The sequence below is a fragment of the Larimichthys crocea genome, chromosome III (assembly GCF_000972845.2).
Source record: "Larimichthys crocea isolate SSNF chromosome III, L_crocea_2.0, whole genome shotgun sequence".
NCBI lineage: Eukaryota > Metazoa > Chordata > Actinopteri > Sciaenidae > Larimichthys > Larimichthys crocea.
The window spans coordinates 31,354,445-31,381,319 of NC_040013.1; the positions used below are offsets into that span (position 1 = coordinate 31,354,445).

General features: G+C 39.2%; 1 protein-coding gene across 5 annotated transcripts in view; it reads left to right on the forward strand.

Annotated features, from left to right (window-relative positions):
- grid2 (glutamate receptor, ionotropic, delta 2) overlaps window positions 1-26,875 on the forward strand; it is a 420,953-nt gene that overhangs the window by 291,283 nt on the left and 102,795 nt on the right. For all 5 annotated transcript variants that reach the window (XR_003462339.1, XR_003462340.1, XM_010731260.3 and 2 more), the window contains exons 7-8: window positions 105-266; window positions 3,839-3,958. Coding sequence is in view for 3 of the 5 variants with exons in the window: in XM_010731260.3 (XP_010729562.1) it covers window positions 105-266; window positions 3,839-3,958 (282 nt within the window). In the remaining 2 variants the exon portion in view is untranslated. The remainder of the gene's footprint in view (window positions 1-104; window positions 267-3,838; window positions 3,959-26,875) is intronic.

A 26,875-nucleotide genomic window follows, 5' to 3' on the forward strand; every position in this document is an offset into this window, starting at 1 on the left:
TTAGCGAAGAGCATATTCAACCAAAGTAAAATATCTGGATTTATTCAGTCTTTGTCTCATTTTCTTTCAATCTGTATGCCTTCCTGTCATTTCTTTCTCTCTAGATCACCAACCGATACATTTATGACACTGTGCTGCTGCTGGCCAATACCTTCCACAGAAAGTTGGAGGATAGGAAGTGGCACAGCATGGCCAGTCTGAGCTGCATCAGGAAGAACTCCAAACCGTGGCAGGGAGGCAAGAGCATGCTGGATACTGTCAAAAAGGTTTGAAAATGCAAAAGAACACACTCGCACACACACACACGCTTTTCAAGTCTTACAGGAAAGTATTCAGCTACTGTAGGTATGTACTGTAAGCATATATATGCAGGCACAGAGTAAGACACTACCTGTTCCAAGATGCAGGCATCCTTCGTTTTAGAGAACTAAATTTGGGCAAACACTTTCTATTCTTTAATGAGCACTTAGTTTATTGTCCCAACCACATAACATATTTCACAGTCTCATTTAATCCATGATCCTATTGAAAAACATTGCTAATCATACCATGGCCAGTGTTGGGCAGAATACTTCAAAGCAGTATACAGAATATACTTGCTAAATGTAATTAGTAACATGATTCTGTTAAATACTCTTCCTAAAAATGTCTGCTTACAGGCCAAACAGTTGCTCAATTGTCAACATTTTGTCTGTTAAGTAACCCCTCACACTGGCAGCCTTCCTTACCTTGACGTCGTTCTCCATAGGTAATAAAAACCTGCAACATCACCTCCATAAACATGAAAGACTAAAACACTGAAAAAATAAAGTGACAAATATCTCAACTCTGTCAACCAAAAATATGTAAAAATTAGTATTTTAAAAAACAAAAACAAAAGAAACAATCTGATTTACACAATACATCCAGCAGTTAAATCCTCCCTGTTCCTTGATTTATATCTGAAATGTTTATTTTCTTTTATGATACAAAGTCACCTGATTCTAATCTCAGTTTGTGGACCGTCCATCTGTTTCATCAACCTCCTGCGGTTCTCTACTGCTGTGTGATGCTTGTAGGTGTTTGTGTGCCAATTTGAAAATAGCTCTTAAATGCTTTGTGCTCAGAAAAAAAGCATAAAAGAAGAGTAAATCAAAAAGATGCGTAAAGGTCAATATGAAGTCTTTACTTTCAGCAGAAAACACATTTGTGTTAGTCTTGATGATTCAACTTTGAAAAAGAGCACACGCACATCTCCTAACCCAGCTACAATGTGCAAGTACAATTTCAGATTTTTTTCCTATTTTTTAGAAGTGTTTTCAAACATTTCTCACATTGAGTGAGCATGTATTTGCATTTTAAGATGTTGTGCTCATTACATGGAATTTTGGAGACCAGGCACTGTTCTTGCTTTCAGCTAGTAGAAAAAGTGAGATGCAGTCACTGCTAAAATCATTTATACGAGGCAATATTTTCAGATTACCGACAATCCTCTATATGCTTTAAAATAGTCTGCAATGTTTGTATTGTTCTTATCACATGGAAACCAAATTTGTTTTCCAAAGTTTCTGAGTTCCTGTCTAAGCTCACTGGGCTTCATGACCCAGGTGCTCATCAATTCAAATCAAAGGATTGCATACCTTGAAAATAAATTCACATGCATCAATCAGCAAGTTTTTGCTCAGTTCGTGAACGCTTGACTTTTAAGAGATAGAGGATTTCATCCTGCAGCTGTGATTTTTATGAATCTCCGCATTTCACCTTGAGTTTAGGCTGAAGTTTGGCAACACTTTCATCACTGTTAAATCCAATTGGATCAATGCCCTCTGTTTTGATATCAATAAAAAACTACTCCAGGGATGGCAGTTTGACTGAATGATGAAGCCAAGTGAAATGCTAATTTAGGATTAGTGTCAGACAATAATAAATGCGGTGCAATGGCTTTCATATCTATCTCTGCATTTCACCTTGAGATCAGGCTGGGGTTTGGCAACACTTTCATCAGCCAGTCCCGGCTGTTAAACCAACCCTGATGGCTGTCTCAACAGAGCTGTGTTAAAGAGCCCTAAGCACTAATAGAGTTGAGTTCAACAGCTTGGCATCAGTTGCATTTTACAGTGAATCAGCAGTGTGCTTTACTTACTCTGTGTGTTTAATCAGCGTTTTGGTATGTAGAGCCATTATGGTACTGATAAATACTAATTTGCAGCTGTTGACTAGGAGCTCTATTGATGTTGTTGTTCAGTGTTCATTGACAAATTCAGACAGGAGTATAAAATGCAGCAGGTGAAACTGCTGTTACACTGATCCCCAAAGTCTCAAGTGTGTGCCGTGTTTCAGCTGTTGGTAGACTACATGTCACTACACTGCCATTGACTGCTACAGTATATATCCACCACTGAGTCTCAGTGACTCAAGCACTTAAGATTCATTTAACAATGTTATTGATCTCTTTTAAGGCACCGTAAGTCCTGTGATGTAGCCCAGGATCTCCAGCCAGTGCCCAGGAGACTGTTTCAAAGTCTTAGCTTGACTCTTCTAGATTAATTACCGTTGTTAATATAAAACGCAGAGCTGTTCACTTTAATCTTATTTTTTAAAAGCGCTTCAAACATGAAAAAACATCTTTCACTCAGTCTCATGGGCCCAGTGACATCTTTTTTTTTTTTTTATATCAAGTGCAATAAAAAGAAAAATAACTGTTGTGAATGTGTTGTGCCAATACTGAGCTGCCAACATCAATTAACTGAATAATTATAAAAGGCGATGAACAATATCCGAGTGGGTTTCACCCTTGCCCAGCTAGCAAAGGAAGCAAATAAACATGTACTTTATTGAGGGTGACTGTGTGTGTGTTTAATCCTGAGGAATACGATAATTAAATATGGTTACAATATATACCAAATGGCACATTAACATCATTTATGAATGACATCACACATGCTTATAAAGGAAATACTGCTACTACTGCAACAATTCTCTGCCCTCATTTCATGTTCATATACAAACATACACCCACATGCATGTGTTTAGGAACTTAACATAGAGATGTACCCGCAAAATTCATATTTGTCTGAATATTTTATCTGAAGTGTCACCAACGAAACAATTGCTTTGCTCTTGACACTCACTTGCTGAGTTGCTGTTTATGTTAAACTAAACCAATAATAATACATAAAATAGCTTGGCTATACCATACTGAACCTTACTTATTTGTCATGCACTAAATCCCCAAATGGGACAATTCTGAGTTATGCATGCACATATAATACAATAAATGTAATGATTTGAAGGTGTGTGTGTATGCTACGCACTGCTACTGCAATGTAACCCCAGTCGCCACACAAGAATGGCACAGTCCATGTTCCACACACGCACACACACAAACAGCATGACTCATATTAAGGAGTATAACACCTCTCCTTCCCTGAAGCAGGAACGGTGTTACTTTCACTGACAGGTTCACACTACTGGCAGGCAGGGCAAAGGTTGGAGACTGACACTGTGTGTGTGTGTGTGTGTGTGTGTATGTGTGTGTGTGTATGCTTGTGAGTAAGTCTACCTTTCCATACAGGACATAGTACATGTGCAAATAAAAAAAAAAATATTCTTAACTGTTCTTACAGGCTGTTCTTATCAACATTACAACACAATGAAAACATGTTCCTATTCAGTGACTGTACTCACTGATGAGATATAATCATGTCACGAAAATTTTACACAGAGAGTTATTGATAAGGCTTATTTTAACCAAGCAGTATTGCAACATTGATAAGAACTGGCAAAATTACAGTGTTTTTCACGACGACCATCAGTTCAGTGACAGTCAGATAAAAAACATTTTGTCTTGTTCTTGCAGTTTGGAGTGAGTGGCCTCACCAGTTTCCTGGAGTTCACTGACAACGGCACTAACCCCAACATCTTCTTTGAAATCCTGGGAACAAATTATGGAGAAGACAGGGGACGAGGAGTCAGTAGGGTAAGTAGTTAAAACAGAACCCCTGTGTGGTGTATTTCTGCTCTAACGCGTAGAGTAGATTTACATAATTCTTGGATTTACCAGGGAATTTCACTGCACCTGCTCTCTACATTATTTTCACCTCATATTTATTCAGGTATTTATTTCCTTGTGGCTGTCACCCCTTTGTAGCAGAGGTAAAGCCCTGCTGCCGATCTGTATTTACTTCTTCTGGATTTCTTTTTTTCTAAATCTTCTATATATGTAGCACAACAAATATAAAGCAGCAGTTAAAGCGCTTTTACATTTTTATCTCTTTCGATTCAAGGTCCTCTTTCTTGTCCTGTATTTGGTTGTTTGTTTTTGTTTTTTTGTTTTTTACATTCACCATGAGGACACTGCACCAGCCTTTCACCTCCCTCCTTAATAAAGCCTGGTGTTAATTGGATTAATTAGAAGCATTTTCAAGTATTTGGTAATGACGCATGCATAATGAATTAATAGTTTTCATGAAAGGCATCCCATCCACTCAAAGGCACTCACACACATATCTATAACACGTGTTTGTTTCTTCATTGTGTGCGTATGTACGTGCAGTTATGGCTGCAAATGGGTCCGTCTGAAAACATATTCAGTCCCTCTCAGGTGAATGTAAATGTACTTGTACTTAAGCATACTCCCTTGAATTATTTTGATAAATGACAAAATAAACTCCTGGGATTGAAAAAGGCCTCACTACTCCATTTGGATCGTGCATATAGGCATGAAAACAGTAGATATGGGTTGAATATATATGACCCAGACTTGGAATTGAATAGGCCTTCATAAAATTGTGTTTGACAGAGATATATCCCAAACACATTAACACACACCCACAAGTGTTTCTGCCCTCCATACCAGAGGGATCGTTTTTTTGGAATACAGTTGAGATAGTGGGCTGTGATTATGGATAATGTGGTGAGACACCAACATAACGCAGCATGCCATCACAGACAAAATTAATCTTTAAAGCACAACATAATTACATTTAGGCACAATTCCCTAATCAGAGAGCATAATTACTTCTGAGGGAATTAAGGCACTTGATATACAGTATTCCTGCCACAGTCTCCCTTAATACTCTGAGCATTTGTTGGTCTGTCATTGGGATTCAATTAAATTCATACATGGAATCAAATGACTGAAGAGAACCTAATATTCCTCACAGAGTGCCTGCATATTAGCTTTCTCTTGTAGCTGAATTGTGCCTTTTGAAATGATATGGAGCCCTGTATAATGGTTTTCATACAGGGCACCTAACCTGCAATAAAGGCATGGCAGATATATGTCAGGCTGGGAAAAAAAGGTTAGTGAAAATAACCTGGCTTTGACCACCTCGCCACCATGAAGAAAAGGCAGTGGAAAATCCCTCCAGTATGTGAAGAGGTGTGAGGAAACGCTAAAAGGAAATTAAAGCCATAGCACTATAACATTGCGATATAGCAATATAAAATCAATATCTTGTGCTTTTCCATTTCCTGCATTCACACGTTCACATGTGCAACTGTGAAGATCAAAACGTTGTCTTTATAGTATCAATCTAGACCTGTTTCCTTTTTGTTGCGACAGACAAGGACAAGGACAAGAAATGCTATGTACGTATGTAAAAGTATCGCCTCTATTCATCTCTCTACGGTGAGCATTCAAAGACAGGTTAAAGGTGAATTAAGACCTCAATGTAAATTGATGATTATGAAGAGTAACCCTGTCTCTCTCACCCCAGGTTAACGTCTCCCCTTATGTAATGATGGCTTGAGTGACAGTACTTAATTCCCAGGTTAATTATGCTGTAGGAAATCACCTCTGTGCAGTGAAGACAGCTTTTTATTCTAATGTATCCAAATACTGTAGTGGCTGCCATACATTCACTTGGAAGTAACCAGGAACATAAAAAATAACTTAATAACCATCATTTCACATGATGAAAAAAGTGGTTTGAGCGATGAATTGTCAGAAACGTTGTCATATAGTTTATTATTTTGGAAAATAAGGTCGGCGTCAGTGTGACTGCTCTGTTCGAAGAAGCCATTCGTCTTAATCAGAAAGGACAAAAAGCGAAGATCCCAGTAGCACCAGTGTAAACTGAGCCAACAAATAACAACCTTATTCACTGTGACTTGTGCACATTTGGAAACAGGCTAACTAGATTATAAAATAATGACTATCATGGAAACGGAAATAAGATGACAAATACTTCATTAATCAACTTGCAATCACAATTAGCAGCATCAAGCAATCAGCAGCAGCAATAACTTTAATTTAATAAGATGGTTGAAAACTCAGGGTGTTGGTGATGCATTTCATCTTGCAAGGCAGTGGCTTTTTTTGCAGTTACAATTCAATCATGAGAAACGGGCTAATCATTTTAGCGGCTATACTGTCTTATGTTATTCATGCGTTTGCTTGGAAATTCTCTTGGAAATGTCCCGTAATTTCCATTCAGGTTTTATCTTTAGTGCTAAAACATTTTAACATTATAGCATTTATTTAACATCCCCCACAGTCACACGATAAAACGCACGTACTGAATATTTGATCATCATAAATTGCGAAACCTTCCTTAGAGAAACATCTGTTCTCTCGTTTAGACTTTTAACAGTTGCAGCCAGCTGACAGTGACCTTCCATAGAAGAAACATGTCTTGAACTCTTGAACCACAGTAAATGAACCTTGGTTATTTTTCTGAATGAATTATAGATCATCATCTCTCTCTCTCTCTCTCTCTCTCTCTCTTTCTCTCTCTCACCATTTGCATTAACTTTGAATACCATATGAAGTTAAATGTATTTTTCTTGCTTTCGGGACACTGACGTGTCTCACAGAAGAATATGGATAATGGTTGCATGTATTTTGTATAGAAGAGCTGTTCACAGTCTCCATTAAACATTTGTGAATTACGAACACTGAGCCCTAAAAAGGCCACCTACTCTACATTGCAACCACCGGGATATGAGTTTGTGTCTGCAAGACATTATCAACAGTACATGCATGCTCCTCGAACTATGGTGTTAACCCTATATTCTGTTGAATACTGCTTAACCTGACCTTTCTTACCTTCTGCGGTCTTCTTTTTGTTTCCTTCCTTTTTTCTTTTTTTTATTAAGTTATTTTTCTTAAGACCCCTGTCTTTCTGTCCAGCTCCCTTCCCTCTGTGTCCTTTCTCCATTTTCCCCTGCCTCTATTCTGCCTGCCATTTTATGAATCATACATCTCTCCCTATAAACCACTTTCACCCTTTGTAATCCTGAATCCCATCTCATGACATTTACCGCGATCATACTTCACACATATGCATATAGTTGTCTAGTAATAATGATAACAGTGGACACCTGAGATCGTCATAATTATTACCGCTACACTGTGGTAGAATTGGCTTTCTGCTCCATTACCTTCAGTGGCTATACGTGGGAGCCTATATCTCTCTCACTATATATCTACAGGCATGCCAGGCTCCACTGCTCTCTTATATAGAAGTGACAAGTCTGCCATGTGTAATTGCTTTGTTAGCTATCTGCAACATCGTAAATGACTTCTGAGAGGAAAAATGGCAACAGATTTATACTTTATACCCAGCACAATAAAAAATGCTTGTGGCAAAGTGGGGGAAATGGAGGATAGGGAGGAGAAGGGAGAAAGGCGATGAGTGAACAGAGATGAAGACTAATACATTGTTAGACTGAGGAAAGAGGTAGATATGAGGAAGAGAAAGGTAAAATGAAACAGGCAGAAGAGATACAGCTAGAAAAGAGATAGATGACCTAATCCTTATAGATCCTGTACTAGAGATAGCACAGGTCATGATCGTCACGATCATTACATTCTTACTCACACGCATGCTCATGCTTTCTTTTCCACTCAGCACATTTTCTCCATCTTTTGGAAGAGTGACCAAAACGTTCTCCCTCTTTACAAGAATCAATGGCCTCACAAACGGCAGCGCTCTTAAATTGAGGTCACCTTCAATTATCATCTCCAGTCTCATCTGACATATGTGGTAAATTACGCTAAGTGACTTCTGAGAGTCATGGGACCTTGGAAGACCCCTCACAGTGCTGTCGTCGTGCAAGAAACATTTCTTCCATTACATGTTTTGAACGATTGAAAGACATTTTTTTTTTTTTTTTTTTAAATGCGATGGCTTAATGTGCCCACCAACTCAAACACACATAACTGCAGTTCACTCAGGATAGCACAAAAGCCCATGGACACAACCTCACACACACACATTTGCATAAATCTTCTGGCATGTTTGGAAATGCTTAGCTAACCCTTTTGGCTTTGCATGACAATTAATGTCAGTCTGAATGACCGTCAGTACTGTACGTACTGCAGAAAAACTCTTGGTTTTCTTCGACTTTTAACTAAGCACATATGCATGCATGCAGAGAGGATTTGCTATCAAACATTACTCATTTCAACTGAGTTCCAAGCAGACTTAATTGTTGTTGACAGAGTTTCTTTCATAAGGATAAGCCATAGTGACACACAAAGCTGTTCTATTCCTTTTTCATAAAATGTAACAGAGAAAAGATTTTCTCTGCAGACTCATGTATTAACCTATGGGTCGGGATCAGGAACAAAGTCTGAAACAGGCTTCTCTGTAGTTTGTCTCCTTGTGGCATGAATAGGAATTGAGTGCCTGGCCTAGAACATGGCCATAAATATTTGATGTAACTTGTCCCAGCTCTGGAATTTACAGTACACAACTGCTTTTTAAATATCTTTTCTTTCTTTTTTTATGGTTAGCGTCACAGAAGAATATAATTTTTATTCTAAAAGAGCCTTATTTTGACATAATAGCCTATGAAAGCAATCTCAATAACGGAACAAACAATGAAAAGACACAAGAAGATACACTCACTGAATTTCTTTTGCATTTTTGATCGTTATTTTGGCTTACTGGAGAGAACACCAGGTCTTACCCTGGCACAAAACAGTGCTGAAGACATGTGGAGAGCAACTTCCTGCTGTTTTTGTTTTGGTTACTTCTCAAACACTCACCTGTTATTGGCTTACAAACTAATATCCTGTTGCTGGTCTCTGTTCAGTTGTTACTGTCCTATGCTCACAGTGTATCCAGATATCAAATGTAGGAATCCAACCTGTCTAAAATATGTGTAATGAATGAAATGACAATGAAAAGTAGGCACTGCTAATTTTCGTACAATGGCAATGTCAACATGTAAGTAATCTCTATAAATATCAATCTATCTACATGAATACAGACAAGGGACCAAGACTTTGACACTGAAAAAACATTAACTAAAATTCATTCTTGGAAACTGATATTGTCTGATGACTACAGTTTTTGTATTAGCCTTGGCCTGGGGATCCATTATGCATTTTCCAGATATCCAGTGGGAACCCAGAAATATTGGCTGTTGCCCCCACAGGCTAAATCATCATCAGACAAAAGTCGATTGGTTCCAAGATTGGTTCCAAGTTTACCATCTTACTAACATTCGCTATTTAGCACAAGACAGAAAAACTGAAATCATAAGTTATGAGTCTTGTGTCAATCCTTCAAGTAGATGTTATGTTATGATGAAATATTTTACTGAATAAGTAAAAGCAGTAAGTCAAAACTTTGACCTGTTGGTGACACTAGATGAAAATAACCAAACTCAAGTGTATCATTTATGTATGGTGAAAAATCAATCGACCATCCATCCAATAGGCCTGATTGTTGAGAAATGTCAGACTGGACCAAAGAGATGGACTGACCAACCAGCTGACATCATCATACCTAGCTAGCATGGCCAGAAAATCCCTTCTTATATGATTCAAATTTAAACACAAACGTGTATTAGTCCACTTGAAGCAGCGATTTCAGTAAATATACAACATATACCAGGATTAGTCTCACATAAAGGTCTATAAATAGTCTGTGCAAACTTCCTAAGCTGTTTAACAATGACACTGTACTAAATGAGACCTGAAGGTCGGATCAAGATGTCTGATAAAATCTAATGTGCCACTGTTGCTAACAAGGAAATGAGCATAATAAGGTGTTTAATAAACTGAGATATTTTCCGCACAGCATGCTGCTTGTGTACTGCAGCCTCTCACACATACTCTGATGATGGAACAAAAGAGTGAGGATGCAGCTCTAAAGGGCAAGTTAGCCGGTGCTATTTTAGGGAGGTTAGATGAGGAGCATCACCACTCGAACTGATTATTACAATTATGTAAAAAAAAAAAAATCCTGCAGGGTGAGACTAAGAGGGTGATGTGAAAAGATAGGGAGGTTAGAGAGGGAGGTACCGATGTGTCACATGTTAAAGATGGGCATTGTGTGAGTCAGAAAAATGAGACACAGACAGTAAGTAAGAGGGGAAGTAAATAAATCAGAAGGAAAGAGAAAGCCAATCTGGGTGAAAACAGGCACAGGAGTGAAGAGGCAGAAAGATAGTGACAGAGAAAAAAATATCTCCAAGGGAAAGATCTCTATTTCCCTCCAATTTTCCGTCCTATTAGGTAGATTTGCATGTATCTTTATTCAGCGTGTCCCCCCCCCCACCTCTAGGGCAGGTGGGAGATTGGGGAAAGAGTGAAGGGGAAATGCAGGAAAAATGCGTGGAGGAGGGGGAGGAAGATGGAAAGGGGAAAAGAAATTAAAGGGAAAAACTGAGGACGTCGCTGATTTGACCTGCTTCACAGATTCTTTCCCCTCTGCTTCTTTCCTTCTCTTCATCTCACCTGATAGCAGTTTGTGTATGGGTGTGTGTGGGTATGTGTGTGCTCTCAAGCTTCATGGGTTAGCAGATGTTGAATTTTTTTAAGGAGAGAACAAATCCTATCACAGCCTCTCCCTCCATGCATACATGCACAGAGATACTTAGCCTACTAAGAGACTATTCAGAGAGTGTGTCCTTTACCTCTCCTTCCCCTCAGTCTTTCTTTTCTCCACTCTATCTGCCTCTCGTATCGGTTCCTCCTGGGATGTTATGTGAAGTATCTCCTGATATCATCATGTAGAAGAACAAATGTCAAATGTTCTGATCCGAACCATTTTTTTCCGTATGTCCTGATAAGCCTCCAAACTTTTCCAGCATGCAAATATAGCAATTTATTCAAGATTTTAAATGAATAATTTAAAAACATACAATTAGGTCTATGCCCTCTTGTAAGAGGCAGCGAATTAAAATGTTGGTTGGAGTCTGGGTGATGTTGAGGTGGAGCAAACAGTTGGCGTTGGCATACATTAAACCTGCTCATCGGAATAAACTACATCCACAGAAGGAAAAAAAAAAATATTGGCTTGTATTACAAGGGCAGTTGTGGAATTCACATTCACTTCAATACAACCAGGCCTTCAATGTTTTTTTTTGTGCTTTCTGCTTGCAATAAAAAATCCTAGATATATGAATAGATATCTCTAGCTGATAGAGAAGAGCTAGATCTAGATATATATATATAGAGAGAGGGAGAGAGAAGAGCAGAGAGCGAAGTAGCGGAGAGAGAGAGAGATGAGAGAGAGAGAGGAGAGAAAATTTAATTAACTTTATAAACCTACATCTACATCATACAAAAAAAGAACATAATTAATTGTGTGTATTTTTAAATATTTTTTCTTTGTGTTGTTAGATGCTAAGATTGATGCTAATTTAATCTGCCCCTATATTAAGGCTGCTAACCGTTCATGCCGTAAAAACCGTAAACAAAACCCAGGTAATATGTGGATGCATAGGTGGTAGGATATTTTGTTTTCCTCTTGCTTTGTCATGGACCATGCTACTGAACTTACAAGTTAGGTTACTCTAAATTACCCGTAGATGTGAATGTGAGCATGAACGGTTGCTTGTTCCTATGTGTCAGCCCTGTGATGAATTGCCGACCTGTCCAGGGTGTGCCCTGCCTCTCGCCCAATTTCAGCCGGGATCGGCTCCAACCCCCACGACGCTGCAACAGATAAGCGGTTATAAATAATGGATGAATGGATAGATAAATTAATATTAATAGTCTCATTTAGCTCCCATTCAGACAGCAAACAAGAATACTTAGAAAAAAAAAGTTTAAATATATTCCTTTAAGGGTTCACTTTTCAATCTTATCTTTTATCTTGTCCTAAGTGTGGCAGGGGGCAGGAACACACTAAGCAGCTATTCTTACAACCTTTGTGATAACGGCTTTTACCCCTGTGAGCTAATGAATACTTGAGTATTTGCAAGCTTCTTCCATGGCTTGATTGATGTCAACGATTTATTTTAGCCGGAAGGTCGTGTCAATCATCAGAGAACCCACATGCACTGACCAGCAAGTTATATTTTGGGTGACTACAGCGCAGTGGACACTAATTGAGGCTGACAAACTGCCTCTGGTATCCTTAGATCTGCTAAGTGTGGCAGCACGTGACTTTTTTTTTGTGTGTATGTTTGAGCAAAAGAGATATCAGAAAGCAAAGAGAGAGAGAGAGATGATGGGAAGTATATAAGCAAATAAGTGAAGCAGACAAATATGAAGACGCAGAGGAGTTGCAGCATTTTTAACTATTACCTGTTGTCATATAAACCCCATTGGGAAATCTGTTGTGGTGCCAAACAATAACACCCGTTGTGTAAACAGTATGGGTAACACCAAACACTAGCCCAGCAGCCACTCATCTGCCTCTGTGTTTGTAGAGACAAGCCAGGAGAAGTTTTATTCCCCTGGTGCTCCACTGTCAATCCTGTATCGTGTCTCAGCCAAGACAGATTCTGTGCAGTGACATAAGGCAACCAAGTTTTTTTTTTTTTTACAAAAATGCTCCAACTGTATAGGTGGATGCATATAATGAAGTTCAGAATTCGGCTGTCGATGTGCTGTTACCACTTCCAGGGTATCATGGAAAGAAAGAAACGCCTAACAAAAGAAAGAAAGGATGAAAGAATAGCAGTGCAACTGTGCGTGCATGCAAAGTATTCATCCAGCTCTCTAGCTATTTCTAGGATACCGTAGGCACAATTATAAGCCCTGTGCATGAAAAGAAAAATCATACAGTAGGGTGCTGAGGAAGTCAGCATTATAAATCTGAGATGCCAGCCCCCTTCACCAACCCGTACCTTGTTGATTTGCTCTACCACTGTGCTGCAGTGAAGTATGAGATGTCGCTGTCTGCATTTTAACAGACCTTTTTTTTTTTTTTTTACACCACAGGGTACTAAAAGAAAGAAAACAGAAAACAGCCATACATCTCCATTTTTTGTTCAGAAGTGTGTTTTTTTGTTTCCATGACTTTTGAACAAAGTCAGACCACTGCATAGAAATACTGATTATATTCAAGCAGGGGGAGGAAATGTGCCCAAGGTTTCTGTCTCTGGGATGTCGTGTTTTCAATACAACATTACTTTGACTTCTAAGAGAGAATAATATGACAGGTATGTGTAGTGGATGGAAGAATAAAGGTTCAGGGAGTTAAAAGAAAGTGGTAGGGGGACCAGTCTGAGTTCTGTGGGAGGACAGGAGGAGGTGATGCATGGAGGGAGGAGAAAATATGAAGAAGAAGCCATGTTTGACCCCTTCAAGCTAATGTTTTTATGGCGGATGGATGAGTACAGAGGTGGAGTGATGGATGGATAGATGGGGGAAAAAGAGAAATAAGGAAATTAGGTGGTTTGTCAGTCCTTGGGTTAATCTTTGCTACATAGTGGAGGGATGGACTGATGGATGGATCAGATTGACAGGAGCAGGAATGTGAAGGACAGCTAAGGGGAAGGCCTAATTGCCTGTGACCTGGTTGTAAACATGAGGGAGAGATTGGTAGAGTAGAAAAGAGAGCGAAGGAGCAGTGGTATCTGACACCAAGGTTGTGTCTTTCACACCTAAACACACCATCCTGCAGTGAAGAGAGAGAAGGACCTCAGCCGAAACTTTGAGGCAGGAATGGGAGCATTTCAGGGGCAAAGAGATTGATCAAGGATCACAGAACAAGAAAGACATTAAGTGAGGTGAATAATAAAACTGGTAGAGGACAAAATAGTAAATGTCTAGAGACAAGCAAGGCAGAGCACAAGTACTGCTCAAGGAAAAAGAAAGAAGAAATCATGTGTTTCTCAGGGATAGGGTCTTGCTTCTCTACAGCAAAAGCGCACTGCCACGCCAAAGCTCAGACTGATGCAATGCTGCCCAGCTGGGAACATTTTAACTGCAGTCCAACTGAAGAATACAAAGATGGATGGGCTGACAAACAGGTGGACAGGAACCTGTGTAGACAAAACCATACACAGGCAGAGAGAGAGAAAAGAGAGACCAAAGGTACAAAGACAAAAATCAATGGAGAGGTACACACCTCACTGCCCCATTTTCACAGGCTCACCTAAAAATGGAGAAAAGACAAATGATGGAGAGGGGCTACAAAGTAATAATATACATATAAGCTGCTTGAATCTGACAAATTGCAGTGTAATGACTAAATTTGCCAATAGATTTGGACCAACAGTCCAAACGTGCAAAGGGTATAAAGAGGCGCAGTATGAAACTGAGCTGTGTTAGGAGAGGCTGTGGCCAACTGGACGGGTGTCTTCACTCATGTGTGAGCGAACACTGTAGCATTACCTGATATTACCTTTCCTCTTCAGGGAACTGGCAGATTTCCCATAACTAACCACTTTTTCTTCAAGCTATAGCTTTGCTGGCTCTTTGACAAGTATTCCTGACGGTACCAGCAGAAGCAGAGGCTGCTGCAATGATGGAACTGATGAAGGAGCTGTGTGAATTGATGGGACCCATCATGGTCTCACAAAGTCCCGGTTCCAACATCCTGTCCTTAACTCCATTATATTACCAGACACATAATCCCCTTTTCTAAAATGAGCAACCCCTGTTTCATTGTGGGTTTTAGCCACCAATTCATCAGTAAAACTCTGCCTCCTCACCACACTGAAGACACCATTTCCTGTATAAGAAAGTCTTGATTTGATGTTGAGACACCAGAAAATGCTTACCTAACAGCCTTTCTGTCCCTGTGTTATGTACTCTGTATAAATATAAATGATAAATAATTGTCATGCTGTCAAAAGTGTAAAGTCAGCAATAATTTCAAACTGCTTTCTAAAGTGTTTACATGAATTTAGAGACTCACGAGTGCACTGGGTTAGAGAAACAAAGAGTAGCTGCATGACTTCAGTGTAATCCTGCCTCTAGAGGCCAATCATGGCCTCTTCACTCTTCCACTGAATAATCAGTAAATATTCGCCACAAAGCTATTAAGAACACCAGCCAATTATCCCCCCCTCCCATAATTACTAAGACCTCATTTTCAGTATGAAGTTTTCTCATCACACATACGCATAATAAAAGTTCCCCGGACAGCTATTAACCCCGTAAGAACCACTTTACCAAGGAAATATGAGTAGGGAAACAACATTTTCTCCAACCCACCTAAAGCTGCAACCTGCCCTTAAACAAGGGCATATACTGTAGGTGCAATTTCATGCATAAACATACATAACTGTGTACCTGTCCTTGGTAATTTTCCTTACCTCCTGCCCAACATGTAGTCGATGTGACCCTGGAAAGGATAAATATATTAAACTAAACTGAATACTGAATGCAAGCTATCTACTAATCAAAATGTGTCCAGTCAGTTGCTGCAACAACTTGTCCTTGGAAGAAAAAAAAAAAAAAGCACGTATATGTGTGCTGTTCTATTATAATCACCTTTCTTTTATCTGTTTTTCTTTAATTCTGAAAATAAGGAAATTAATTTCTGTTTATCTTTTATAACTTTTTTAATAATTTTTCAACATTTTTTTTCTACCTCACTCCCTGATTTATGCACACACACAGCACAGCCTGTCTCACTCTATCAGGGGACACCAAACAATCATAGAATAATCTACGACTGAATCACCGCATGCCTAAAGTAGATTTTCTCATAGGCTTAATAAGCATAGGCAAGAAGGATTTACAGCGTGTACGCTCTGGTGTGTATGTGTGTGTGTGTGTGGCTACACATACTAGAGTGATTACAGTAGGGGGAACAGATTTGCATTGGTTTGATATGCCATCCATCTTTCCCTCCCTCTTCTTCCACCTCTTGTCGTCCGTCCCTCTCTCATTTCATTTCCTCTCCTCTCATCTCCTTTCCTGTCATCTCCTTTCCTGTCATCTCATCCTGAGCCTCGTTCTCTCTCTTTCTCATTCTGCCTTCTCTGATTTTGCAATCTGCTCTTTTAGGACCAAAACCCACTGAATTATATTAAAGTGTCTGATCGATGCCATGCCCTTGGTCTGGTCTATCTGCCTAATAATTTTTCAGCCTCAGACCACATCCATGCTAATGCTGGTCTTGTGACGCTTTATTTTTTTTGTGCGTTCCTCCTGTTCTTTACTTAGCTTTCATTCACAACCAGTCAGCTTTTTTTCTACTGCTGAAAATGTGTTTTTCAAAAAAGCATCTAAGTGGATGAATGGAAACATATCTCAGGTCTTTGAAAACACAAACACACGATTGTCAGCTTGTCAGTGTCCTGTAAACATGCTCTGAGTACTTCAATTTGAGGAAGATGACTTTCTGGCACCGCCCGTTACTGATTTCTGTGATTTTTTTTAGAGTCAGTATCGCTGATTATTCAACAGCACTTCAGCCAAGGAATTACCTAATTAACTGTATGAGGTGTTGATCAAATCACATTATTTATCCCCCATTACTTTTTATGTTTTATTGTTAAAACTGCCATATTAATGTAAGAATATCATCTGATTAAAATAAAAATATAGTCTTTCAGTTCATACCGTTTGCCAGATGGTGCGTGGGCAGAAAAGTTTTGACAAGTAAACTCACAAAATAGCTTTTGCAACCTAACCTCTCTCTAATTAGCTCATCTGGAAAAAAAAACCCAAAAAACACTCACAATTAAATATCGACTTGTACATATCTGGCTAACCCTAACTGCACACCCACACCAAAGGAATGCATTGACATTAATAATTTAAACGGTTAATCTTACACTGCTTCTTTTAATGATCATTGTAAATGGAACAACAAAGAACAAAGCGCAGTACAGCCAAAATGTTGCACTCACAGCAAATGAAGTCTATAAAAAAATATATTACACATTATATTTAGAGCCGAGCAAACAACAAAACATGGGGCTTTGGGTCTAGAAGTTGACTTCCATCTTTCTTTATTTGTCTTTTCTTTTTTTGACATGTTTATAACCATCCAATGTCCCATTAAAAGGTACAATCTTCAGTGATATGAATAGTATTTGTCCACCTCCTCTCCTACCGTACACCTTTTTGCTCCTTTTTCAAATGTATCTTTCTGCACGTATCCGTCTTAATATCAGTTTTTTCCTTTCCTCACTTTCCTCTCCATTTATCAATCCAATTTTTGCCTCTTACAGAATCTCTGCCCTTCCCATAGCCACTCTTTCTTGTCTTGTCTATAGTGTCCCTCCTTCTCTCTCTCTCTCTCTCTCTTTCACTCTCCCTGTCTTCTTCTCTGCCAGCCCGGCCTGCAGGCTTTCAGCAGCATTACAGCGTGTAAACCTCGGATTACAGCAGCCAGACTCTGCCTCACACTGCATGCCTCTGTGGATCACAAATACACAAGTGTGTGAATACGCACCCACCCACCCACATGCCCACTTGCACGTACACATGCAAGACATTTACATAGCCGCGGACGCACATGAATCCGACTGACAGAAAATACAGTTATGTACATAGCAGACAGACATACACGTACTGTGTACACATTGAGTACATACACACACGAGCTTAATGTGCACAAACACCATCACCGTTCTACTCGATCTAAAGTTCCCTAACTCCCTCTTCACTCGCCATGTCGCAACCGCAGCTAACTCGCTTGAGGATAAGCTCTCCTCTCCTCGTGTGTGTTTACCTAACTTCTCTACTGATTATTGCTGATGTTTACCCCAGCTGGCCTCCCTGTACTTCCCATGGGCTCCTTGCTGGCTGCCTCCCTGCACTTAATCCAGGCTGTGAAGGACACATGTAAGGATAACATATTTGTTAGGACTCTCTCAACACCTCCTGCTGCGTTGCCCTTGAGTAAGGTATCTAAATGAATTTTTTTTTTCAAAAGTTCTTCAATGAGTGCATCTGCCAAGTCACCACGTACCACCACCAGTAATTTTTCCAACCTTTACTGCTTTAGCATTTGATATTCTGAATGGGTAAACGTTGTCCTTCCCAATGCAGTGCAAAATATATATTGGTTTTTTTGGCAGGAAGGCTGTAGGCAGGGAATGTGGAGAACAAAGAGAAGAACATTATGCGCCCTGAATTTAATTCTAATTTCTAAGATCCAAGATCTTTGCTTTCAGTTTTCTGTCTTTTCCCGCTCGATCCTCAGTTCACAGTGTAGGTCAAAAGATGTGGTAACACAACAAAACGAATGCCTTTGGATCTATCAGGCTAAGGGACAGGCTTTTGGTGAACAACAGCCATCAGGGTGATAGTTGACAAGACTGAATGTATGTTTGTGTGTGTGTGTGTGAAAAAGAGTGTTGGACAGCCATGAAGTGAAGAGCACCAAGTGTATCCTCCTGTCACAACTGCTGCAAAACAGACCCTAACTGGCCACACGTGCAGCAAACCAACACGCACGCTCACAATCTTACAGAACGAAGATGTCAGTGTGTGTTTCTTCAGAGATGCAGTACATGATGTCTAGCAGGCAGCTGTCTACCAGACCTGTCAAGGTGTTAACAACCCAGTCACACATCCTGACTGACTGAGTGACCAGCTTACTGGATAGCTGACTTACTGTCCACTGCACTGAATGAACTGATTGGCTGTCAGACTGATTGACACGCTGACTAACTGTCTGAGAGCTGCTAGAGTTGTGTAAATTGACTTGCTAGGTGTCATTTTTATTTCCCGAGCAAGGCTGCAGGATTCAGCTGAGTAAAACAGGTAGTTAGGGTGGAGTCACAGTAAATGCAGGACTTGATCGGTGATGATATTGGGATTGCATGCAACAAATCCCCCACAATTTGAAGTGTAAAAAATAGGTATTGTGTGTGCGTGTCCTGGAGACATAGTCACAAAGTATCAGCTTGCATGTGAATACGTGATAACATAGTAGATCATAGGGATTATTAATAACCATTAACAGTAATTAAACTGCAGGAAATCAACCATGTGATTTGAATTGCATTCTTGAATTCGCCATTGATGTTAATGTGATGGATGATTGTAATTGTGCAATTAAGCAAATGAAAGTAGTGTGCTAATTTTGACTATTAGACCATCCATATTAAACATGTATTCTTCTGAATTCAAATGCATATGCAATATGCTGTAGCAATATTTTACCTTTATATCTCACATATTTCTTGAAAACCCAAATGTCCCAAAATATTTGCTGGAAGAATGTTCTCTATAGTTATTCCAGAAATACAATAATTCCAATCTCACTGGAACATTGGAGGCTTAATACATTTTAATTTTTTTATTTTATTTTTATTATTATTAATGTTCCCTGCTGTGAGCTGCTTTTTGAAGCACCCCTCCTGTACACAACCGACTGGTGTAGTTGGCAATGAAAGAGGCAGAAGCAGAGGAAGAAGACATTGAGACAGTAAAACTGGCTGGTGCAGTCCCAGTTATAAAACCAAAATCCATCTACTTCAGGGTTTGTCTACGAGCTTTATGCAGACCCTGCAAAAGACGTTTGGGCAGGATTATGGTTCGCTGCTTCTCTAAGATAGTGACTCACAAAGTTTTAGTGGTGATTCAGGTAGATACTGCTATACCTGCATAATGTAACATCTTTTCATTGCAGGTGATTTTATCACCTGTGGTGTGATGACTGAAACCTGTCCATGTTAGTGGATTACTCGTCTCTTTTATTAAATCCCACCCTGATGAATCTGATTTTAAAAAAGCCTTTGCAGACAAAAGTAAAAAGTTGCCTCCCACAATTCTAAGTGACATTTTACATATATTCCATGATGGAATATGTGCATTAATTATTTATAATCCCACATGTATGTGCATGTATCATTTATAACTTGCTGGTATTTAATGACTTTGGCGTATTCCTGCTGGGTTTAAAATCACTTAAAAGTCCTGAGGGATTTACTTCTTCATCTGTACATGCATTTTTATGCATTTATTTTCATGAGTAGGTATGCATACATTTTCAGCAATGTTCAATCTCAGCCTACATGATTTTTTTTAGCTCTATGTGCATATGAAGTCTCGCTAAACAGATTTAAATAAAGAGAAGCCACAGGTGGTAGATATTAGATATACACACACTACCACATGAGAATGAACTAGTAATTTACTGCATTCATGAGTGGGATGGCAAACAGAGGAGAGGGACCCAAAGGACTTAATAGAGACATATGCCTACCCACTACACAGACATGGAGAAATGATGGAAGAAAGAAGAAGGGAAAGTTATAAAAAAGTGAAAGAGACAACAGACAAATAAAGTTGGGAACTTTTCCTCTTGTTAATACTTGAAGAACTTTGCAGGTAACTTCTATCAGGTTACACTTGTATTCCCTACTGGATCCTTAACCTTACAGCAGTCTTCCATCAGTCTCCTCATTGTTACACGGTGCTGTCTGACATCTCTCCCCTCATTTTCCTATGGGAAGAGTGGAGGCACTGACAGAGATCTTTATTTAAATGACTTTACCCCCATCCTCTCTTTTTTGTCTGCTCTGCAGTTGTCATTCGGTTTCTGTCTGCTGCTCTCTCCCCCAGTCTTTTTCTCATTTCCTATCTAAGAGAACAAAAAAGACAAAAACAATAAACACATACAGAAATTAAAACACAAATTATGTAAACACCTTATAATTAATTTGTAATGCATTTCGTTCTGCAGAGATGCCCATGGAACTCTATTATATGTCTTAGTTTTGCACAAACAAATGTATTCTCATTTGCCAGACGTATCTCAAACACAGAGGTTAATCGATTTGAAAAAAAGATGTTCTAGAAACTCCATTGAGACGATATTAACAAAACCTTGTTTTCTCATTTAATTAAAAGCAGACAGACAATATATTAAATGATAATCCAGTTTAATTGTTTAGTAATTTAATAAGTTCAAGTTTGTTATTTGAAAGCACATTTAAGCAGAAACTTTTATTTGTGTATACACACAAACTCATCAAAACACTATCTAACCCTCCCTAACACACACACACATACCTGCACGCACGAAACACACACACACAAACAAACAAAGACACACATCTTCCTAACAATTCAAGCAAGCAATAAAACAGCTTGCAGCTCATCTGGGAAATCAGAACAGAGCTTGTTGTTGTCGCTTTTGTAATGATCAGTTTAGACTGCTGTGTGTGTGTGTGTGTGTGTGTGTGTGTGTGTGTGTGTGTGTGTGTGTGTGTGTGAGAGGGAGAGAGAGTAAAAGCATATGAGTGATCCACTAGAACCAAATGTACAGTTTACCTCAGGTCGTGAACAGATCATCTACCGTCAATACACTTCAGCTCTCACTGTTCTTTTGTGTTCTCTTACTGCTCCCATATGCTCGCCACTGCAGTGCATAAGGAAAATACCACCTAGTTATTCACAAAGGTCCCCATACAGACCTTTAACCCTGTAATATTTCATGCCAGTACCAGATCCAGACACTGACTTGAAGCAATTTATTAAACTATCCTGACTTATATGTGCAATTAAAGATGTTTATATGAAAATTGCTTTGAGGGTAGCTAAAAGGTTATTTTAGCATGTTTGTTGACATTATTAGTTAGAAATGAAAATCTGAAGTTCAGTCCACAAAGTCTTGCATTTTGTAAAGATCTATCATGGCAACAGGTGCTGGGTAAAGATGTGCTGAGGCACAGGGAGAACATCGCAGGTCCCTTTCTCATGCTGTCTGATCTGATTATAAGCATACATAGCAAAGAATAAATATAATTTACAGGCTGGAAGGACAATGATGTACTAACATATGAAAATGTGTTTTCTCTTTATCAATTGACAGGTTTTGAAGTGTTGTCATATAAAGTTCTCATAGATTTGGAGGTGGTGGTTGTTTTTAACAGTGATGGCTTGTTTTTGGATTCTAGATTTGCAAGATTTTAATGTCAATCTCACATTTACCGTTTCTGTTCTCTCTCTGAGAGAGAGAGAGAATTGTCTCGGCTCTCACCAGTGTCTAAATTATTTTTAAAATTGCAAAGTCAATTCTTTCCCTATGTGTTGAGAAGATAATGCAACCCAACCTGAAAAAAAAAAACCTGCTCTTTCTAATGGACCATGTTTCCATTTACATTATTAGCTTACATATTACACACTTTATCATTAATTTGCCAGCAATATTTTCTTTGCGGTTGTAATTGTTTTCCTGAAATCCAATCCTATTACGGAAGTAAGCAGTTGGGCAGAACTTTGCCTAAGTGGCTTTTTCAAATATAATTGCTTTGTAGGTAGTAGTCTCATTATCAAATCCACTATTACATTGTAATAGAACATAGTTTTCTATATTATGTATAATTTCATTGCACGAATAATTTAGAACAAAGCCTATCAAAGCAAGTGAATCAAAATGGGAATTAAGAGAATAGAGTTTGTGCAATATTAGAGATGTGCATATGCAGATGGAGACCTTTGTGGGCACACATTCAGACCAGAATAGACTAGAGTCCAATACACTTGGAAGAGAACTATTTCTCTCTGAGGGAGCAAAATGGATGAGCACACAGACTATAAGGTTGAGATTAGGCAGCTGGTGCTGCAGAGCACTGATACTAGTGCAGCCTGGACTGCTTGCTGCAACAAGCTGTCCCTTCTCTGTTAGAAGATGGAGACAAAGAGAGGGGGACACAGAGACACAGAGGGGGGAGATAGAAAAAGGGTTTGTGGGCTGAAAAGAATTGGAAGAGGGATTGAAGGAAAGGAAGACAGGGGCGAGGACAGAAGGAAGGCTTGGTGTGCAAGCTGTTTGGAGACTGCAATAACACACATGTTACTCATCAGCAGGGGAGAAAGAGGGGGTTGGGGGAACACTGGAGGAGAGAGTGGGAAACAGGAGTGGTGAAACTCCTCAGCAGCTTGTCTGTGTCTGTGCCTGGCTACTGTCTCTATGCTGCAACGGCAGACATATGAGGGTTTGGCAAAGACGACAGAAGTTTCAGAGCTTCAGAGGTTGGAAACAACACACCAGTGTTTGGCAGATGAAACAAGGTTAGCACAGAAAAAGAGATAGTTTGTGAATGGAGGGCTAAAAAAATCATATTGTATATTTGTGTCTTTTGGTGAAGAGTAAGCAGATAAACTACAAGGAGATAAGAGTAGTCTCCACTAACAATTCAATATTGCGCCACATTAGAAAGCCCAAAATCAAATCTCTCCCTCCACTGGTGGAGCTGATGATATGGGGGGAGAGAAAGTGCTGCAGGTAATCCAGCAATTGGCCGGGTCCAATTTCATGGAAAGCTGCTTTTTTTGTCTACTAGAAGCAATTTGAGGTGGTGTAGACAGATTTTTGACAACATTTATTCATACTTTTTCTGATAGTTCTACTTCTTAGAACTTCCTGTGCATATTGATTTTGTCGCAGCTGCTAATCTCTGTCAGTGTTGTACACACTGTTCCCAGCCCTGTTGCTTTAAAATGTCACCCACTATTGATTGTGTTTTGAACCGCTACAAGACATATACTGTATGTAACAATCAGAGCAAAAGCCACAGTTTTGTTGAACAGTGTGCTTTGAAGTGTTTGCCACGGGGGGAAAATGTGTGAGATGCATGAAGCCTTAAAATAATCCTCACTGATTCTGAGACGCCATTTATGCTGGAGGACACTGTTTGATTGTGTGTCCATATACGCGTGGTTTGTGTTCATCTGTGTGTGTGTGGGATGGGTGCGTTCTGTAGAGTGCAAAGGGTTTGCTGTAACAGTGAATGGCTCTGCACACAGTACCGGTCGATGGTCCAATTACTTTTAAATGTGTGTGGTTACACATCCCTTGAAGTGCCCGAGGTCCATGTGTTGTGCTGTATGTGTGTGTATGTAGTATTAGATGATCACTATGACGTTGGATGTGGGAAGGTGACTAAAGTATGTCTTCTTTTTTTTAGTGTTATTGTAATGGAGACCGCTTGTTGGGTCACCAAGGCCTAATGATGCTGATATAAACACACTACCCAATGTGTGTGTGTGTGTGTGTGTGTGTGTGTGTGTGTGTGTGTGTGTGTGTGTGTGTGTGTGTGTGTGTGTGTCTCAACTTTATTGACAGCTCATAAGCTCTGATCTCATTTTTTTCACAGTCTCTCTGTCATGTTTGTATTCCCCAAACATGTACAAGCCATCGTTCTCTGAAGAAAGAAAAAAAAAAGAATTCTAGCTGCAATGTTTGTAAAAAAAGAAAGAAAGAAAAGAGCTAATGAAAACAAATGACTAGAGGAAACAATGAACAACGTGAACTTACATCAAGCCATGATGCAAAAACATAATTCCCCGCTGTGAGATATACAAAATCTCACTTATCACTTCTGCAAAACATCTGCTGCTGGTGAGAGTGATATGAATAAATCAACACTTATTTATATCATCATTGTTTTCTTGAATATCTGTTTGTTCTTACAGATGCAACATTGTCCCAGCCCCCCACCCCCCTGAGAACAACATTAACAATATAGTTACAATTTACCAATGCTACATGCATTGTTTTCTTCAGATTATTGCCATCACATTAGGCGTGATGATTCTAATGACGGCAAAAAAAAAAAAGGAACACAAATGATGAGAGTAAAAAACATTTTAATACCCAAACATATTTCTTGATGGCTTTACAGGCATTAATATTCATTGAATTCTAGCTTTTGGGAGAGTTGCAATTTTTTCACTGAACTTTATCACTAGAGATAAAAAATTAGGTTTATTTTCTTTTTTAATGTGGTGCCCTTAAACTTTGATAGAAATATTTTGAAAGCTTTCATATTATAGTAGCAGTGTGTGTGTCTGCTCTCTCTTTGGTTTGCATGTGTCTTGTGGGAGTCTCTTGTGGGAACTATTTGTTTTGTTTCCATTAGCTGTGCCGGTACACTAGTGACTAGCAGTAATGCGCGGGTCCATGTTTGATCGACCTGCACCGACTGACGTTTTAAACTAACCCGCCCAAACTCGGACCGCAGCAAATAATTGTGAAATATTGTACCCAACCCGCTTCCTGACCCGCATTTTAAAAAGTAGTCTCTACTCTTGATTAACTTCGTAGCGTCATCGGGCTATATAAAACTGGCATTACCGAGTTATTATATTCATTTAAAAGTAGCCTAATAAAATCCGGTTTCTTCGCGCCAGTTATTCAGCCAATAAAGTCTGTGCATTTCACTGAAAAGTCTACTACATAAATTACAAAACTTTACTCGGCATCTTTATTTCAAACGACCCGACCGACCGCGACCTGAATATCATTAAAAATATTGTTTGGTGACTCGTGACACCCGCACAATTTGGATCAACCCGCGCATCACTGGTGACTAGATTTGAAACTAAATAAAAAACAGCTTTTAATTCAGTTATTGTGATGAAACTACTTAACTTACCATTAGCTTAGCTTGATAACTAACCCTTACTAATAAGTTAATTATATATATGTATATTTCAGTACATGTCATCTCAATTGGGGAGTTTGGTGCTCGCTGGCCAGCTAGCTTTGTAATAGTTTGTTTTCCATCTCAGTTTCGCTCTACACCACATTTAATCCGATTATTAGGTGGTGGTATGTGTCCTCACGCTTGGCTTAGAGTTCTGTTCCTGTGTGAATGCACACACAAGAGACTATGTGTCAGTCAGATTTAGATGATTAAATTAGCAGATTCTGTTGCAGAGGAAATAGCGGTAAGAAGTTACTTATGTCAAAAGCGAAAAGAAACACTGAGCACAGAGCAGTAAATGAGCAACAGAGGGACATGGGCGAGAGAAAAGGAAAATAGAGATAGTGCTAGATGAAAAGGAAGAAAAGCATTGTGGGATGCTAATGGCACTGTTTGAAGCACAAGTCTACATGGTAACAGTCTAAGCACAGTGGGTCATTCACTTAATATGCACACACACACACACACACACACACACACGCACTCACAAATGCACATTTATTTCATACTGTCGGAGAGAAATGAGCCCTTATCTGGAGCTGTGGAGATAAGCAGAGGCAGTGGGCCACTCGGCTAGCCAGGCTGCCATTTTAGCTCCTGACTCACATGTGCACCTCCACACACACATGCAAGGCTGCCTTCACACTCTCCTGTTATATGAAAGTCAAAATAATATAAATATAGAGTGGGAATATAGACATTCAGATAATGTAGCATAGCCAATTATTGTTGTAATATCGCAGAGAGGTTCTTTCATTCTGACTTACTTTCCTCTTCCTCATCCGATATCCTCATCCGATATCAGACAAGTATTTTAAAGGGAATTAAATGATTTGTAGCTTTTATTAACACCTAGTGGTGAAATTGCACCAATGTTACAGCGACATATAATGCACAAGAATAAAAGTAATCTTTTCTAAAAAGGAATGAACAAGGTGCTTAAATAAAGCAGATTTCCAAAAGAAACATTCAGTGAAGCCACCAAAATCCTGAATTATAGTTGCTGCTAATATGGCTGCTGACTCTATGCCGTACTCCTCCTGAGGCCATCATTCCTATCAGCAATATTCACTGAGATATTCACACAGATACTGTATAGCTAAATTTCTAGTGAAAGCATGATACAGCTTTACAGCTTTTGAAACAGTCATTACAATATGAAAGAACCAGATATTAAACACGTTATTTTTAAATGGGCTAATAGTTTAAGAACTCGCTATGAAAATGAAGGCCAATTTCCTCAACTTGGCCTTTTAAAATGATCTGTGTGTTCCCAGATATAGACACATCCAGGACTTGTTTACAAAGAGCAATTTGGATAATAATCTGAACCCTCACCTTCCTCATTCTAGAA